Below are 17761 nucleotides of genomic sequence, written 5' to 3' on the forward strand. Positions count from 1 at the left end.
GCTACTTAAAGTATATAAAAACTTTAGTTAAGAAGAGTATAAAAGTTCTTTATAAGTACTACTAAACTTAATATTAAGGATACTATTACTATATTTATCTTTAATACTTATTTCTAGAAATAAACTAAACTATAACTAATAAATTTATAAACTTAAGCTTTAAACTAAGTTTATAAGAAGTATTAATAGGGAGTAATAAATTAAATAGAGTAGGATCTTATTATAGCTCTCTAGGGTAATAAATATACTACTTATAAAGCTACTCTACTAAAGGTTTTATTAATCGCTTAGATCGTATAAAAAAAGTAGGATAAAGAGTTAAGGGATAAAGCAGTATACTAAGACTAATATAAGAGAAATTCAAACTAATAACAGGCCACTCACACCCCAGGGTGGGGGGAGGGTGCAGAACATTCAGCAGCACGCAGCTGGCGCTGTGCCAGAGGCGCGCTAGCACGCCGCAGCTTGCTGTGGTTTGCGTGCTGCGTCCATTGGCTTTGGGGATGCGCTTCCATTCTGCTGCAGGTAGGCCGAAAGTCCCAAGTGTACCTCGTCTGTACTTTGCGGTGGGCGCAGCAGGGAGTAGCCGGCTGTGGTGATCAGGTACCGAAAGGCAATCGAGAAGACGCCAGGATGAGGCATGTACAAGCAGCAGGCAGTAAGCGCTGAAAGTCCTTCGTCAACCATTCGACAGCCGTCCATCCCGTCTTCAGCCAGGGTGACTCGTCCGAGGGTTTCAATCAAGAGCCCAGGTCAGACAGTGCCAGTGATAGCGTGCCATTGCAGACCAGAGCACCCATGATCCTTTTGGGGGGATTTGGCATGTGCACATGGCGCCCAGCATGTCCAGTTAAACGGGCCCCTGTGCATAAGACGGTGCAGGCGGACTGCTTGACTGTGCGTATTTCGCTTGCCACAGGCCGTGAGCGATACCTCCGGGGCGGTTGATGATGGTCGGCGGGAGGTGTCCGGGGACCCGAGGGAGAAGATCAGAGAGGAGAGCAGCAAACAGCAAAGCATCCTAAAGGGGGCACCCTCGGCCGAGATGAAATTAGATGGCCCAAGGCCTCCAAAGCGAGGGCTAGACCAGCTGAAGCAGAGGGCAAGTTCCGTTCTTCACTTACCAGGTGTAGGCAGGAGTGCAGGTACAGGTGGGTAGACCTCAATTCGCGGGCCGGAGATGGAATGCGGACCAGGTGCAGCGGGAGTTCCACCGCTCGAGGTGTTTTTGGTGCCGTTGTTCTGTGGATCTCGACCGGAAGCCGGCGCATTTCCCTTGCCATGCCGCGCGTATGGTATTTTGGATTTGAACAGCCTTTTCATCTCTTGTTATTTGGCTTTTTCGAATGCGAGGACAGGGGCTGCCGGCAGCTGAAATAAGGTAGGTATCGAAGTATCGTTGAAGAGATGGGAGGAACTCGGCGTGGTAATTGGCAGATCCGCCGGCGGATGGTTTGTTGACTGTGGCTTGGGGAGAAGTTCGAGAGATGGCAGAAGATGATGAGCGTAGGAGAGGTCGATGCGAAAACGAGAACAACTGAAAGCTGAAGCCCTCCTTGAACGAGGTATGAGAAGAGAGGTAGGTATGGTTTTGCATTCTTTTGCGCAACAGCGCCAGCTTGCAAGGTGTGCAGGCAAGAAGCACCGGGCTGCTTGTCAGTCCGCACCTTCCTGTCATTTGGTGAGCACAGGCAGGCGCGAGGTGCAACGCGATGCCACCAACACCAACACCAGCACCAGCACCAGCACCAGCGTCAGCAGTCCGGGCAGTCGACCGAACCAGCCACGCGGATGCAAAAAGCTGTCTACAGTACCTACCTGGCGATGCTGGCGCAGGTCATGCGATACCGGTTGTTTGTGCAGTGCCAACCTTAGTTCCTTGGGTTCCACAGCATTGCCGCGCGACACCTCAGACGCTACCTACCTTCGAGTTGGTTGAAGGCCTCTCCTTGCTCATAAGGTAATACAGCTTGTACAGGCTCACGTTGCCTACCTACCTTACTTTAGGTAGACATTAGGTGCTTAGGTATTTAGTCTAAGAAGCGGGAGGGAAAGGAAGACCCCCTCGCTTCAACGCTCATCGTCTCATTCCATCCAATTTCCATCCCTTCATATCTTACCTGGTACGGACGGGATCACTGCGATGAGACGGCTCGGCGCCATAGGTCACATGTTTCCTCATTCTTCATCACTCTCAAAGATGGATACAACGACTCAGCTGCAGCATGCAGTCCTGCAAAGGTACAAGCCAGGTACTTCGCAAGCGAAGCCCCCCAATCCTGGCCTCTCGTCCTTTCAGACGTCGTCGCCCTCTGCTCAGCCACAACGGTCGAGAGCCCTTGTTTCCAAACTTAGAAACATCAAGAATCTTTTTCTGCTCGAGGTGACATTCAATTCCGCAAACCGACCACCCTGCCCTTGGGGGCCGAATGATCGCAATCGGAATCGCGCCTGCCTCGTAAATCTCTCTTCTTTTGCCAATCCTCAACAGGCCCTGCACTTTGTAGAGGATCCCAATTCCATCCGCGCAGGGAGACCACGGATCACAATCAGGGGGGTCCCAAATGCGGGAGCCTACCACAATTGCCCAGTACCTGCATTTATTTGGGGCCTTTCCGAACGGTTGAGCACTCATGTTATGCTTGATATAAACCATCTCATGCGTGCGTTTATCTACGTAGCAATCCAACCAGCCGCATGAACATGCAAGCAATTCTTCTACAACATTCCGTCAAACATCCTAGTCCTCCTGAACCCCACGCCACGACGTCACAGCCATCATCCAATCCAGCCCATCCCATCTTTCCAGCCCGGGTCCTCCATCTGCTGGGCAGTGCCCTGTCGCTGGTTCGTCAGTGGCCACCACCGCAAGCAAATGCTGCCCGACATTCCACTGTCAGCACCCAAAAGTTGACAGCCGGAAGCTGAGACCTCCGCGCCAGCCGTGGCCGAGTCTTGCTGCGAAATCTCTTGGGTTCTCTCCCGCGTGCATCCACAAACCCTCTCATTAGGCATGCAGACAGTATGTGGTGGAGATCTCAAATCGTAAGGCTGAGTAGCTCTCACAGCGATCGCCCGCCGGTATTGTTGAACCCGTAAGACTAAAGCGAGCGACTGCGCTTGAAGCTGGTCACGGGGCAATGACAGTGAACCGTCCTTACATAGCTCGGGTAGATTGCATCGGCTTTCATGCGCTGGCTGGATTAGAGACTGAGGAGAGTGATGCAGAACCAAGTCGAGCACCAATAGGATATCGCAATAGAAGAACGGCTGGACTCAGCTGCGATTCGCAACGTGCACCTTCAATGACCCAGGAAGTGAGCCCAGTGTCTCTTTGCAAGAGCTCATTCTAAGCCTGTGGAAGCTCCCGAGCTCTACCTGGCTGGGCGCCGAGCGAGGGCCTGGACCCGACGGGACCTACTGCGGTACACTGCCTGACCCGACCTGGGCTGGATCTGACCCCGCTATGACGGATATCGGAGCCTTGAAGTTCCGCGGCACGTGAACCTCCCGTCTCCAGGTCCCGGCCTCAGCAGGCAAGCTTCCCTCAGTCTATTCCCAAAATGGCTAGTGCATTTTAGCCAGACCCCAGCACGGCACCTTCCAGCTTGACGGCACCTTTCGTCAGCCTCTCTCAGCCTGCTGAGCCAGACACCCCAGCGATCCAATCCGAGTGCATCTGAACACACATCATCACCACCACAACAACTGCATCTCCCACCACCTCCACCCACAATTGTCAGCCAGTCTCCAACTCCCGACGACATCTCTCCATCCCAATCGATAACCCCAGACAACCGGTGACAAAAAGCCTCTCCGGAACAGAGCAAGCAGCCCTCGCCTCCAAAGAACACCCCGCCAAAATGGCCGACCGCAACCTCCAACAGATCATCACCACCCTCCGCCAAAAGGGCTCCTCCCTCCCCTTCGCCGAATCCTCCGCCCTACTCTCAAAGGCGAAGCTCCACCTCCTCCAGCTTAACGCCCTGACCCCCTCCGCCAAATCTCCCTCCGACCTCCTCGCTCTAGCCCGCGAGACGTACGAACTCGGCGCCCTCGCCTCCATCCGCGCAAAGAACCCCGACGCCTTCACCCGCTATGTCCAGCAGCTCCAGCCTTTCTACGAGCTGCCCTCAAACCTCCTCCAGCCCAACCCTCCCGAGCAGAACAAGGTCACCGGCCTCTACCTCCTCCTTCTCCTCACCCAGGGCCGCTACGCCGAGTTCCACTCAGAGCTCGAGAGCCTGGCCAACCGCGAGGGCGGCGGCGACAGCAGCGCCGTTGAGGGTGACAGGTACCTCGGATACCCCATCCGTCTCGAGAGATGGTTGATGGAGGGAAGCTACGACCGTGTCTGGAACGCCCTCAAGAGCCGCGACGTGCCCAGCGAGGAGTACGCCGTCTTCTCAGAGGTATGCCTTGACTAGCGTCCCTTTCTATAACGACCCCGCCCGATAGCTAACAGTTCACCCAGATTCTCACCTTCCAAATCCGCTCCGAAATCGCCTCAAGCAGCGAGCGCGCCTACCCCAGCCTGCCCATCAGCTCCGCAAAGTCCCTCCTCTTCCTCGACTCCGAGGGCGACGTCATCTCCTTCGCCCAGCAGCGCGGCTGGATCCTCAAGGACGGACAGATCCGGTTCCCCGACACGGCTGAGGCCACCGCCGCCGAGGACGGCACCCACGAAAAGGAGATGAGCCAGATGGTGATAGAGAACACGTTGGGTTACGCCAGGGAACTCGAGACCATTGTGTAGACGGACGGTAGAGACGAGGGGCGATTGCTTTTACTGTACCACTAATATCACGCGATAGACCATGAGATAGGGGCATGGACATCGGGATCCAAGCTCTGGCGTTATGACAATTGCATGCTCAAACAGGAATGGTGAACCCCTGCATTGGTCCACAGAGAAGCATCACTAATTGCGTTTCTCGTGGCCATTCATGCGGCAGCATGATGGAAATAGACGCTGACAAGCAAGATGAACAAGTGATGACATATATTCGTCTCCCGCAAACTATTGCTAACAATCAAGAGTCTGGGACTTCATTCAGACCTTCGGCCCTGTCTACAGTAACTTTTCCCAAGACCACCCCCTTAAGGCCGAGAACACTGCGTCTCCGGCAGCTTTTCACTGCTGGTGGAACCCCATTATACTATCTAACCCCTTATGCGAAGAGCTTCAGGCCACTGCCATGCTTACCAACTTCGCATACCTCGCACACCTTGCAGACGGTTCCCTTGTACTTCGTGTGGTACTTGGAGCCGTCAAAGGCACACTCCTCGTAAGACGTACCGCTGTAAATAGGAGTGTGACTGGCTGCGCAAACCTCAAACTCGGCAAACTGATCAAATTCAATCTCGATCGCATCCGACGGGTTACGCTCGCACTGGGCCTTCGCCTTCTTCGCCTGCATGATTGTTAGTTGAGTAAGCGTTGATTGAAGCAGAGGAAGGCTTACGTTTTCGGTCAGCTTGCTAGAGCCACCGTTGGCAATGATGCGGTTAGCGAAGCTCAAAGCCGAGTTGTAGTTCTTGTTCCTAATCGCAAGCTGCATGGCGTTGTGCAGCGCGAGTTGGCGGTGAGGAACCTCGATCTTGGGGATAGTGAAGTAAGCAGACAGCTCCAGGCTGCGCTTGAGCTGGTCGGGGCTGGTGCCGAGTTGACGACGGCTAAGCTCGATCTCCATGGCCACAGCATACTCGCTAGCCGATGTGATGAGCTTCTTCGCCTCCGCAACTTCGGTCTCGCTGGATACGGCGTTAATAAGGATGGCATGGAGGATGCCCTTGAAAAGGAGCAAGCCATCCTCGAGCCTGTTTGTCTTCATAGAGTTGTAACCCTGCTGAAGATCATTGGTGGCCAGGAATTCGAGATCGCGAGGCACAATGGGCAAGACCTTTCTAGGATCCGTTTCCTCAATCGTGCGGCGAACGTAGTTGACCAACGGGGGCAGACCTGCCGAGGCCGGCAAATATGTTCTTGATGCCTGGTAGACTTCGAGGAACCGCGGCTTCAATGGCGCAAAGTTGACAGCACCCACTTGTCGGTTGAGTAGCTGCATAGCTGACTCGAAAGAGCCACCGGCAACATGGTCAACAGCCAAGGGTGAGTTGCGAGCCCAGAGATCAGCTTCGCTGCTTCCGGCGCCACCGGCCTCTGCACTGTCAACGTTGACGAAGTCGCTTTCAACTTCGGGTACAATGTCATCACCCATGTCCCAGCCAGCCGCATCCTCGTCATCCTCGGCGTCAATCAGGTTTCCGTTCTTCTTGGCGGCATCATCGTCAATTGCGTCATCGAAGCCGTTGGCAGCAGCGGGCTCATCTTCAAGCGAGAGACCCTCGACCTGGCCGAGAAGCGCCTTCTCGAAAACAGAAACTGATGTCGCCTTTGTAGGCCAGTTGGCCTTGAAGGTTGGGACAACGGGCTTTGGCGGAGTCAGGGCCTCTCCAATGGTTGGAGTCTCCAGCTGGTCCTCGGTGAGACCCGTAGCCTCGAGAATAGCTTGACATTCCTCATCTAAGCCGTGCGACTTCGCAGTCATGTACGCCAGGGGGTCTGAGGTGGTTAGCTGTAGAAGTTCAATGCGTGGAGGGTAACTTACAAAGATCGATTTCCTTGAACATTTGAATTCTGTCCTCAACCTCGCCGAGGTAGAGAGCATTCTGGAAGCGAGCGGTGAAGTCGCCTCGATGCTCCGCAATCTTGGCCATCCTGGCAAGCTTGGAGTGGTCACCAGTGGACAGGTACAGGAACGACAGCTTGTCGAACTGCTTCAACTTCTGATAAGCCATCTCGACGATCTGGTGGTTGCCGTGGGACAGGGCCTCGGAGCCCAATCGCTGCCAGAGCTTGGGGCGGTCAAGCTCTTTAGCCATCTCAACAGCAACTTCAAGATTACCGCATTCAATGGCAAGCTCGAATCGAGTAGTAGGGTCTTGAACAAACTGCAGAGCAATCTCGGGGTAACCCTTCTTCTGGAGGTATGAGATGATGGACTGGCCAACCAAGCTGGAGGTCTGGATGATGTGAAGCATCTCCTCGTAGTTCCTCTTAACAAGAGCAAGCTTGAAGCGATACTCGGTGGGGTCAACGTGCAGAACCTTGGGCTTCGCGGCTCTATCGAGGCAGTACACATTGCGACCCTTCACCCGGACCAAGTAAACAGTCTGATCAAGCGTGCGGACGATGCCGTTATCGCCGTTCAAGAGAGTGTACTTGATGTGGTTCAAAGTCGAGTACAGAAGGACACCGGCGTCATCCCAGGTTGCGCTCTTGATACGGATGGTCTCGTGCAGGGTGCTGACCTGTTCCAGAGTCTTGGTAACAATGGTGACGTTGTGCTTGCTCAAGAGAGCAGCATAGAGACCATCGTTGGACCACACGACATACTTGACACCATTCACAGCCAGCTCAGCAACGCTCTTCTTCTGCTGGATATCATACAGGTGAACAGCGGTCGGCGTGATGATGAGAAGGTTTCCTGTACCACCAAAGTAGATATCGCTGGTTCCAACCGGGGGCTTGAAGGATCGGGTGGTGTTGTTTGACAGGTCCTTGATGTCGATCGTCTGGCTGGCGGTGTTCAGGACGGCGAAGCGGTTGCGCGCAACGAAGATGGCAGAGTTGCCCTGGCCGCGCTTCGATTCGGTAGGCTCGATGGCGCCAGATCCATCGCGGGGCAGGTTGATCAGCTCGTAGGATCCGCTGTCGGAGGGAGAGGTGACCAGAACGGAGCGCTCCGCAGGATTGTAGGAAAGTGTGCGAGGAGGAGTCCAGGGGCTGCCAAGCTTCTTGAGCGACAACAGAGTCGGGCTCTCGATGGTCTTCTGGAAGTCGTATGACCTGACGTGCTTCTCCTTGGTGATGTAGAAGAGATTGTTCTGGTAAACCGCCGACGCGGGCCTCTCTCTCTCGAGCTTGAAGACCATGACACCGTTGTCATGTCCGGCAGCGAACAGGTTGATCTCGGGGTGGGCAGCGATGACCCAGAATCGGTCGTTCTCGCGCTTGAATGACTGTACGGCGGTGCGCTTGTTGAGGTCCCACACACGGATCGTCTTGTCTTCGCCGACGGACAAGATCAGGTCTTGGTGGGGATGAAACAGACAACCAGAGGCGTTCTGGAAGTGGCCTCGGCAAGTGTCGACCTCCCAGGCCTTGGTCTCGCTCATGCGCCACAGCTTGACGAGGCGGTCGTCGCCAGCAGAGACGATGAGAGGCATGGTGGGGTGGAAAGCAACCCAGTTAACACCGCGATCGTGACCCTCCAGGACGAACTTGACAACGGCATCGGTGTTGCCAAACATATCGGTTTGGTTCTGGTTCGCCCGCGCGACCTGATCTTCGAAGGTCATGGATGTCGGGGCGGAGTGCTTCTTGCGCAGGCCGGAGATATCCCAAACACGGACAGACTGGTCGAGGGAGGCGGAAACAACGAGGTCTTCCTTCGGATGGAACTGGGCGCACATGGCGTAGTGGTTGTGTCCTGTCATTGTGCAGACTGCAAGTCATAGTCAGTCAATGCTTCCTTTAGCAACCAAGGGATCCCAGGGGTTTTGCGCACTCAGAGAGCGATTTTGCCAGTTCCATATCCTAATTGTCTGATCGTCTGAAGCCGACAGAATCCATGGCAGCTCGTGATGGAAGAAGACGGTTCGGACGTAGTCGAGATGGCCGTTCAGGGTAAACAGGCAGCGACGGGTCTGGTATGACCACACCTTGATCTTGTAGTCGTCGCCTCCGGAGACGAAGAGGGGCTGCGTCTTGTGGAAGTCAATTCCTCGAACCGGGCCATCGTGTTCTTCGAATCGATCGATCAATGTTCCCATGCGGTAGTCCCAAAGCTGGATTGTGGAGGAGTGAAGGGCGACGAGGATCCATGGTCTGGAAGCTACACGTCAGCAAGGGGGCGGCGTCTCGCGGGCTGGGTTGGGCAGCTGGGAGATGGAAGGCTCACCTTTTCGGGTGGAAGGCAATGCCCTTGGCGCGCGAAGACTTGGACTCGAACTGAATTGATTGTGAGCCATCGAGTATATCCTCAAGGGATCTCGACTGGATGCCAATGCGCCGTGGGCAGACATACCTTGGTCAACATGCCCGAGGAGGCCTGCATTTTGGCGGGGAGGTGAAGCCGGAGCTTCTAGCAAGCAGAAAGAAGCAAACAAGCGGCACCTCAAGGAAGAAAGGAACAGGTGCAGGCCAGCTTAGCGACCAGAAATCAGGTACGAGCTGGAGATGGAGAGGAGAGTGACAGTGACATTCACGGGTCACGGAGAGTTGAGGCGCGGTGAGAAGTGGTTGGATACGCACTGGGAGGATGTAGGCAAGATACGTAAAGGCCACTTCCTCGTCTCGGAGCCCCTAGTAACTAACAATTCCGCTTCGTGGCCATCTGTAAAGTGTGGGCTTGAAGTGGGTCCCAATGGCGCGCCTGTCAGTGAGCTGTGCTGCCGCATCAGAGTTCCGCCGTCTTCCGCAAGAGCTCACCGCCCGGACTGGACACTGTGGCTTCCCCCTGTCAGGCGTCGAGGCGGCTTATGTAAGGCGTCGTCCCAGCTGCTGCCCCTCCAGTAGGCTGGTTTTCTGCCGCATTTTGGCGTGGACCTACGACCCCTGGCCAAAGCGACGCTAGTCCGCTTCTGGAGAGCTCTTTTGTCAATGTGTTCACTTACACCACCTGCCTGCCTGCACACTGTGGGTGGTGTACCTCACCTCGACAGGCCGAGTCCAGTCTCTCTACCGATCTTGTCTTGGGCCTAGCGGACGGATTTCCAAAACCCCTCCAAGCATTCTCGCAACAGCCATGCGCCAGAGACCATAAACAATAATCAGGCGCCGTTGCCTTTTTGGGAAAATCAGAAGCAACCTCAAACCACCTTACTTATTTTCTGCCAGGACCGCAGACACATTCTGGCAACCACCAACCGAAAAGCACCCACCTTCCCGGAGGACAGCCCGCGCAGGCCGTCGCAATTCCTCCTACACAATGGTGCGCCCGTACCAGTTGCCAATGGGCATTGCCCTGACGCTGTTGGCAGCCTCCAATGTTGCCGCCGTACCCTCCATCACTGTGGACATGAAAGCGGCCTTCCCGTCCGGTCCCTACCTTCTCGAGCTGCTGTAAGTCGCTTGCCCGGGACCCAGAGTCTGTGGAGCTGCAGGACTGACCTTAAATTTCTAGAGAGACTGCTGCAGGTGAAAACGCAACATCTTACTTTCCTCTGCTCGACCGCGTCGCCAGCGGACATTTCGCCGACTCCAAGACGGACAAGGATGTTTACGACAAGTTCCTCCAGGTCCTCCGCGACGATGGACACATCACCACTCCCGACGCTCTCTCCACCTTCAAGCTGGCTTTGTCCCTGAGAACGGCTGCTCCACGAGTCGAGGCTCACTATCAATACTACCGCACCGCTGTCGAGCCAAAGCTCGAGTCTGATACTCGGGATGGGTGTGAGGTGTGGGCCGAGTTGGGAGGAAAGCAATATTGCACCCCGGCCTTGGACGCCCCCAAGGACACCAAGTTGACTGAAGCGAAAGCTTTGCCCTTCGACCGGACTCTGGGTTCAGGAAGCGAAGCCGTTCTCTACGCAGACCCCACGTCACCTGGCTTTGGGGCATTTCACAGTGCCCTGGCGCAAAAGGCCCGTAATGGCGAAGTAGAGTACCGCCTGCGTTACACGAAGCCCGCCGGCACCTACGAGGAGGCGCTTCCTGTGAATGGTTACGGAGTCGAACTAGCGTTGAAAAGAACTGACTACATCGTCATCGACGATCGCGAAGCTCATGGCGGTGACGATGCTCAGAAAAAGATCACCTCCGAGGAGGTTCTGGATGCTGCAGAAGAGGTGACGGATCTCAAGCCTCTCGCAAAGTCGGAGCTGGAACAGCTAGGTCTCAAGGCGGCTTCGTTCGTAATGCAGAACCAGAACCCATTCGAGGCTCTCCTCAAGCTCACTCAGGACTTCCCCAAGTTCTCCACCTCAATCGCCGCTCACAATGTATCGGAGAAGTTCCTGGCCGAGCACCAACTTAACCGCCAACAGCTGGTGCCAAGCGGTATGAATGTGCTTTGGATCAACGGAGTCCAGCTCATCGAGCGCCAGATCGAGGCCTTCACCTTGGTCGATATCCTTCGCCGCGAGCGCAAGCTTATTGATGGCGTTCGGGATCTGGGCTTCTCGGGAGGACAGGCTGTTGCGCTCCTTGGTCATCCCAAGGTCGCCGAGTCCAAGGCTGACGATGAGCCCCCGCGTTTTGACTGGACAGATGACATTGAAGAGGGGAAGGTTATAATCTTCCTCAACGACCTGGAAAAGGATGAGCAATACGCGAGCTACCCTACGGAATTGATGTCGGTGAGTAAAGGGCCAATTTCTACGGGGGTTGTAACTCTCTAACCTGCTTCTAGCTCCTCCAGCGCGTCTACCCCGGCCAGCTTCCTCCTATCCGCCGAGACATCTTCAATCTCATCGTTCCTGTCGATTTCTCCAAGATCGAAGATCTCAGTGTGGTATCACAGCTCAACACCTTCGTAAAGCGCAAGCTTCCCCTGCGGTTCGGTCTGGTTCCTCTGACTCCCACTGAGGAGTCTGTCGGTGTTGCCAAGATTCTCTACTATCTCCTTGACAGCTATGGCATGGAAGCCTTCGTTGACTACTTGGATGCTGCTTTGCAAGACTCCAAGACAGACAAGGCGGATGCAGCCTGCTTTGAGAAGGCCATCAAGGACCGGGAACTTCTGCCCGAGGCTACCGCTGTTGCGTTCGAGGATGTTCTGCAATCAGAGGGTGCCCAGCAGGTGATCAAGCTTGCGCAGCAATGGGCCAAGAGATTGAACGCTAACACCCCAATTCCACCTGTCTTCATTGACGGTGTACCTGTGCCGCGTGAAGGCAACTGGCTCCAAGCCATGAGCGTCAAGGCTGCCAACGACTTGCAGACCATCCAAAGGGCTGTCTACATGGGTATGGTTGACGAAGAGATGTGGATTCCTGACTTCTTCATTGAGAAGGCACTGAAGCGACGCAACACATACATCTACCCGGAAAACGACAAGTCCCTGAAGATCTTGGATGTCAACAAGATCTACACCGACCATGATGATTTGTTCAGCAAGGTTCCAGTCATTGAAGCCTACGCTGACTCCACAAAGGAGAACTGGGCAGTGTTGACTGTTGTTGCTGACATCACAACTGACGCTGGAGCTGATCTTCTCCTTTCTGCCTTAGCGTTCCGTCGCAACAACCCCGGAGTTCGCCTGGATGTAGTCCACAACCCGGAGAACCCTGCCTCGGCCTCTTCTGTCAACAAAGCATTGAAGAGCAGCGACAAGCTTGCTGAAGCTGAGACTGTTGCCGATATCAAGACGATCTCTGAGGCAGCTGACAGCGACTCTGATGCGATCTATGCTGCAGCCCTCAATGATTTCCACTCTTTTGCTGCCATTAAGCCTGGGTCAAACCTGCTTATTCTCAACGGCCGCATCGTTGGTCCCTTCGCCGCCGAGGAGCCTTTTGAGGCTGATGACTTCCAATACCTGCTCGAGTTCGAACAAAAGGCTCGCATTCTCCCCGTGTACTCTGCTGTTGATGAACTCGGCTTGACCGCCAAGATTGCGGGACCTCTAGCGGCTGCTAAGATCACCTCTGTTACCGCCCTCTCTAGCATGTCTGACTTGCCTGAGGACATCTTCGAAACTGCGCCATCTGTTCGTGTCAGTGCCTACGACACCTGGAACTCGACATACACCGCCATCGAGATCGGCAACCCGGAGACCTCGAGCATCCATCTGGTCGGTCTTCTGAACCCTGCCAGCGAGCAAGCCCAGAGATGGGCCCCCATCCTGAAGGTCCTTTCCGAGCTTGAGGGAGTCTATCTGAAGCTTTTCCTCAACCCGAAGGATAAGATCGACGAACTTCCCGTCAAGAGATTCTTCCGCTATGTCCTCGACTCCGAGCCGACTTTTGATGAGACCGGTAAGGTGCGCGCCCTCGAAGCCTCCTTCAAGGGTCTTCCTTCCGAAGCCTTGCTGAATGCTGGCATGGACGTGCCTCCATCTTGGCTCGTCGCCCCCAAGGTCTCGGTTCACGACCCTGACAACATCAAGCTCAGCTCCATCAAGGCCAACGTCCACGCCTCCTACGAGCTTGAGAGCATTCTTATCGAGGGTCACTCGCGCGAGGGCAAAGCTACCCAACCTCCTCGCGGTGCCCAGCTCGTACTTGGCACCGAGAAGGAGCCTCACTTCGCAGACACGATCGCCATGGCCAACTTGGGTTATTTCCAGTTCAAAGCCAACCCGGGCTTTTACAATATCCAGCTCAAGCAGGGTAGAAGCTCCGAAATCTACACCATTGACAGCATTGGCGCGAAGGGATGGAACCCCGTCCCCGGTGACGAGGGCACCGAGGTAGTCCTCATGGATTTCCAGGGAACCACGCTCTACCCTCGCTTGTCTCGCAAGCCAGGCCACGAGGAGTCGGACGTCCTCTTTGTGGAGGAAGACAACAGCCTTGTCGGTCGTGGTCTGAAGTTTGCAGGAGGCATCCTGGGCAAGAAGACCAAGTCTATCTCAGACGAGGAGCACGCGGAGATTAATATCTTCTCCGTCGCAAGCGGTCACCTTTATGAGCGCATGCTCAACATCATGATGGTCTCCGTGATGAAGAACACCAAGCACACGGTCAAGTTCTGGTTCATTGAGCAATTCCTCTCTCCCTCCTTCAAAGATTTTATTCCCCACCTGGCTGAAGAGTACGGCTTCAAGTACGAGATGGTAACATTCAAATGGCCTCACTGGCTCCGCCAACAAAAGGAAAAGCAGCGCGAGATCTGGGGCTACAAGATCCTCTTCCTCGACGTGCTCTTCCCCCTCTCCCTCGACAAGGTCATCTTCGTCGACGCAGACCAGATCGTCCGCACCGACATGATCAACCTTGTCAACCACGACCTCGAAGGCAAACCCTACGGCTTCACCCCCATGTGCGACTCCCGCACCGAGATGGAAGGCTTCCGCTTCTGGAAGCAGGGGTACTGGGCTAACTACCTCCGTGGCCAACCGTACCACATCTCCGCCCTCTACGTCGTCGACCTCCGCCGCTTCCGCGAGCTCGCCGCCGGAGACCGCCTGCGCCAGACATACCACTCCCTCAGCGCCGACCCCAACTCCCTCGCAAACCTGGACCAGGACCTGCCGAACCACATGCAGTTCCAGATCCCCATCCACAGCCTGCCGCAAGAGTGGCTGTGGTGTGAGACGTGGTGCTCCGACGAGTCCCAGCGCGAGGCCAAGACGATTGACTTGTGCAACAACCCGCAAACCAAGGAGCCCAAGCTCGACCGCGCTCGTCGCCAGGTTCCCGAGTGGACTGTGTACGATGATGAGATTGCGGCGTTGGACCGCAAGCGCAAGGGTCTGCCAGCCGAGGCGCCCAAGAAGGAGGATACCAAGGTCGAGAGCGATAAGACGGTAGAGGAGAAGAACACCAAGAGCCGAAACTGGGAGGAGCCGCCGTCCGAGAAGACGCATGTGATAGATGAGCTATAGATGGAGGAAGTTGGCTTTCGTTTTTCGCATTGCAGAGCATACACACACAGCATCAGAAGCAACAACACGAACCTACATTGCATAGATTGAAGATCGATTGGTTTCAACAAGTGACTCTTGAGTGTCGTGAAGTAGTTGTTACAACATGAAGCAAATGATCTATTTAAACCCGGCTCGCCATGACCGCCAGCATTCCAAAGCAAAGTTCCAGAGCACACGCCCAAAACACCATCGCCGATCCCATGAAAACATGAACGCCGAGCACATCTAACGATCCGAACCCAGATCGTTCTAATCATAATCATGCAAGCAACACCGTCTAATGCGAGATGTACTGAAACACCGCTGACACTTCTGGCTCACCACACTCTTGTCTCAACAGCAAATCTTGGATAGGCTTAAGCCCCTCGTTGACGAAATGGTTCCATGTGCTCGTGTCGCCGTACAGCATGGCAGGCGATTTGATATACTGCCTGCCATCAGGCTTGCACCGCTTACACTTGAAGGTGTCGTGGGTGTCTGAATTGGTACCGGGTCGATACTGGAAGAGTTCGCGCAGACTGTCCAGGGAGAAGTGGCGCTCGACGTCCTCGGCGGAATCGACGACGCAAGAGGACAAGGACTGCTTGTGGGATTGACGCTGGAAAATCTTCTCCTCGATAGTGCCCGTGGCAATAAAGCGATACACGAAACAGTCCTTTTTCTGACCGTCACGCCACACACGAGCCAGAGCTTGCTGGTCTGCTGCAGGGTTCCAGTCAGGGTCGAAGAGGACCAGGCGGTTGGCGCCGATAAGGTTGAGACCGCAGCCACCGGCCTTGGAACTGAGAAGGAAGACAAATTCCTCGCCCTCTGGGTTGTTAAACTTGTCGACGAGCTTCTGGCGCTTATTGACGTTCATGGTACCGTCAAGACGGAGACATCCATAAGCCCTTGAACGGCACAGCTTCTCGAACAAGTCAAGAGTGGAGGTGTAGTTGCTAATGAGCACAATCTTGTCGTTCGTGTCTTGGCGGATACGAGCCAGCATGCGATCAAGCACCTGCATCTTGCCCGAGTACCAAGGCTTGATGTCCCTATCACGGCCACGCGCTTCTTTGGGGACGTAGTCTTCAGGGTAGCAATTCTCTGACCCAGGCAGATCGTCTCCAAGGTTAAGCAGATCTGGGTGATTGCAAAGCTTCTTGAGAATGTTAATGGCCTTGAGCGGCTGACTGCCCTTTCCACGAAGAAGGGCCTGGATGTTCGGACTGGTGATGAAGTAGTTGTAGAGGTCGAGCTGGAAGGGCGCAAGATTACAGAACACCACGTGCTCGTACTTGACGGGGAGATACTTGGAGAGAATGTCGTTGGTTCGGCGAATGATGAACTTGTTGACGATACCCAGCAGCTCGGACAAACATTCGTCTCCCTTCTTCCTGTCAGCCTCGCTGGCATCGGCATCTCGTCCACGCAAAATTGGCAGCTCAAACCGCTTGCGGAATTCCAGACGACTTCCAAGCAAATCGGGATTGGCAAAGCTGATGAGAGCAAAATACTCAGACAAATCGTTCTGAATAGGGGTTCCGGACAAGATGACTCGCCGCGTGACATTCAGATTGTTAAGTGCGCTAAATGTCTGGCTGTCTCCGTTCTTGAGTCTGTGGCCTTCGTCGCAAAGCATCAGGCCGATTTTGGTGTGCTTCAACTCCTCGACATTGAGACGCAGCGTCTCATAGGAGACGATGATGACCGGCCGCGTAACGGATCGGCCGCTGGCAATGGCCCACTGGCGCAGCTGCCGAGTCAATTCCTCTTTCGACGCCTTGCCGTCGATTGCAAAGGGTGTGATGGCATCAGCACCCAACCACTTGACCAACTCATTCGCCCAATTGCGGACCAAACTGGACGGGCATGCGACAATAGCCTTCTGAATGGTAGACTTGCCAGCATCGGGAGACTGCTTGAGCAGAGTCCACAGGAGTGTAATGCATTGAAGTGTCTTGCCGAGACCCATCTCGTCGGCCATGATGCATCCGTTCGCCTTCTCCTCGATCATGCCAGTGACGCATCTGTACATAAACTTGACACCCTCCACTTGATGCGGTCTGAGTACCTTGGCTAGCCTTGGATCAATCACGACAGGGACCCTGGGGTGCTCTCCCTCCACCTTCTTCTTGATTCCAAGAATCTCCGACAAGCTCTTGTGTACGAGAGGCGCATCAATCTTCTCGCGCTCCGGCTCCTTCTGTTCCTCCTTCTTCTCAGGCACCTTCGGCTTGTCATCCACAGTGGGGTCGTAAAGTACGATTGAGAATTCGCCACTAGGGTCATGAAGAGGCTTCGCGACAAAGACAGCTCCTGTGCGCAGACCAAGGGTTGGCGGGGGTCGATTAGGGTTGAAGGCGGCCGAATTCTTGTTGATGAGAGGTATGGAGAAGGCCTTGCGGAATATCGTCGACTTGTCCTTTACCTGGAATACTGGGAACTTGTTCGCGTCCCGGTTGGCTAGGGCGAGTCTGTCGGCATTGGTCCAGGGCTTGTCCGCGTCGACGGCTCCATCAGCGCCCTTGTAATCAACCTTTCTCTTCTTTCGCGCGGGGCGATCGGTAGAAATTGTTCGCGTCGCGGATCCGGGGCACTTGAAAGGCTTGTGCAACTTGTCAACGGACTGAGGAGTTGGCCATCTCTTAGAAGGGACATTCTCCTTGTTGGCGCCCGGGGTGGCGGTGACGTCGGCAGTCCTATGGAGGGGTCCCATTAGCAATTGGCGTTCAGACGAAGAGTTCAGACGATAAAACATACATTTTGGGCCTCGATTGGCACTTTTGCAGGCCTGCAGGTGCAAAGTGTTCAGTGCCTCAGTGGTCGTTGCAGAAGGCAGGGAGTGGCGGACGAAGATGGAGGGGAAGAAAGAGTCCCGGTCCTGGTTGTTGATCTCAAGAAAGCGCGACTCGACCCGCGTCGCCACTCAAACACGCAGTCACGTGAGATGAGCAGGCATCCGTCGCACTAGTGCCAAAAGGCCCCACTCCAATCGATACCTTACATTGCCGCACGGTGCACTCCTCGGAATGTCACTGCAGCTTGCTCAATTGTCTATTGCCTCTGCTGTTCAGGTCCTAGAGCCCAGATACGCACTCGTCTTGCGTGTTACTCAATCTTCATACGCGAAACCATCAAAGTTGGAACGATAAAATCCTAGCCAACATCCGAAGGATTTA

The 17761-nt window shown here is 54.8% G+C and overlaps 4 protein-coding genes across 4 annotated transcripts; 2 read left to right on the plus strand and 2 right to left on the minus strand.

Annotated features, from left to right (window-relative positions):
* Positions 1-3863: 3863 nt before the first annotated feature.
* rpn12 (26S proteasome regulatory subunit rpn12) lies at positions 3864-4756 on the plus strand (the record flags this gene model as incomplete). The annotated part of the gene is made up of 2 exons (XM_036641208.1): positions 3864-4412; positions 4475-4756. The coding sequence occupies 2 exons, from the start codon at positions 3864-3866 to the stop codon at positions 4754-4756; spliced, it is 831 nt and encodes a 276-aa protein (XP_036492812.1).
* Positions 4757-5171: 415 nt separating this feature from the next.
* CGCS363_v009360 (putative coatomer subunit alpha) lies at positions 5172-9122 on the minus strand (the record flags this gene model as incomplete). The annotated part of the gene is made up of 6 exons (XM_036641209.1): positions 5172-5414; positions 5466-6565; positions 6612-8510; positions 8574-8893; positions 8967-9016; positions 9093-9122. 6 exons carry the CDS (start codon positions 9120-9122, stop codon positions 5172-5174), a joined length of 3642 nt encoding a protein of 1213 aa, XP_036493842.1.
* An 873-nt stretch (positions 9123-9995) lies between these two features.
* Positions 9996-14558, plus strand: gpt1 (UDP-glucose:glycoprotein glucosyltransferase; the record flags this gene model as incomplete). Its single annotated transcript, XM_036641210.1, has 3 exons — positions 9996-10129; positions 10191-11367; positions 11421-14558. 3 exons carry the CDS (start codon positions 9996-9998, stop codon positions 14556-14558), a joined length of 4449 nt encoding a protein of 1482 aa, XP_036493843.1.
* A 319-nt stretch (positions 14559-14877) lies between these two features.
* Positions 14878-17344, minus strand: rhp54 (DNA repair protein rhp54; the record flags this gene model as incomplete). The annotated part of the gene is made up of 2 exons (XM_036641211.1): positions 14878-17281; positions 17343-17344. Coding segments are annotated over 2 exons (2406 nt in total).
* Positions 17345-17761: the final 417 nt, after the last annotated feature.

Source organism: Colletotrichum siamense, assembly GCF_013390195.1.
Source record: "Colletotrichum siamense strain Cg363 chromosome Unknown KSG_Cg363_contig06, whole genome shotgun sequence".
Taxonomy (NCBI): Eukaryota; Fungi; Ascomycota; class Sordariomycetes; order Glomerellales; family Glomerellaceae; genus Colletotrichum; species Colletotrichum siamense.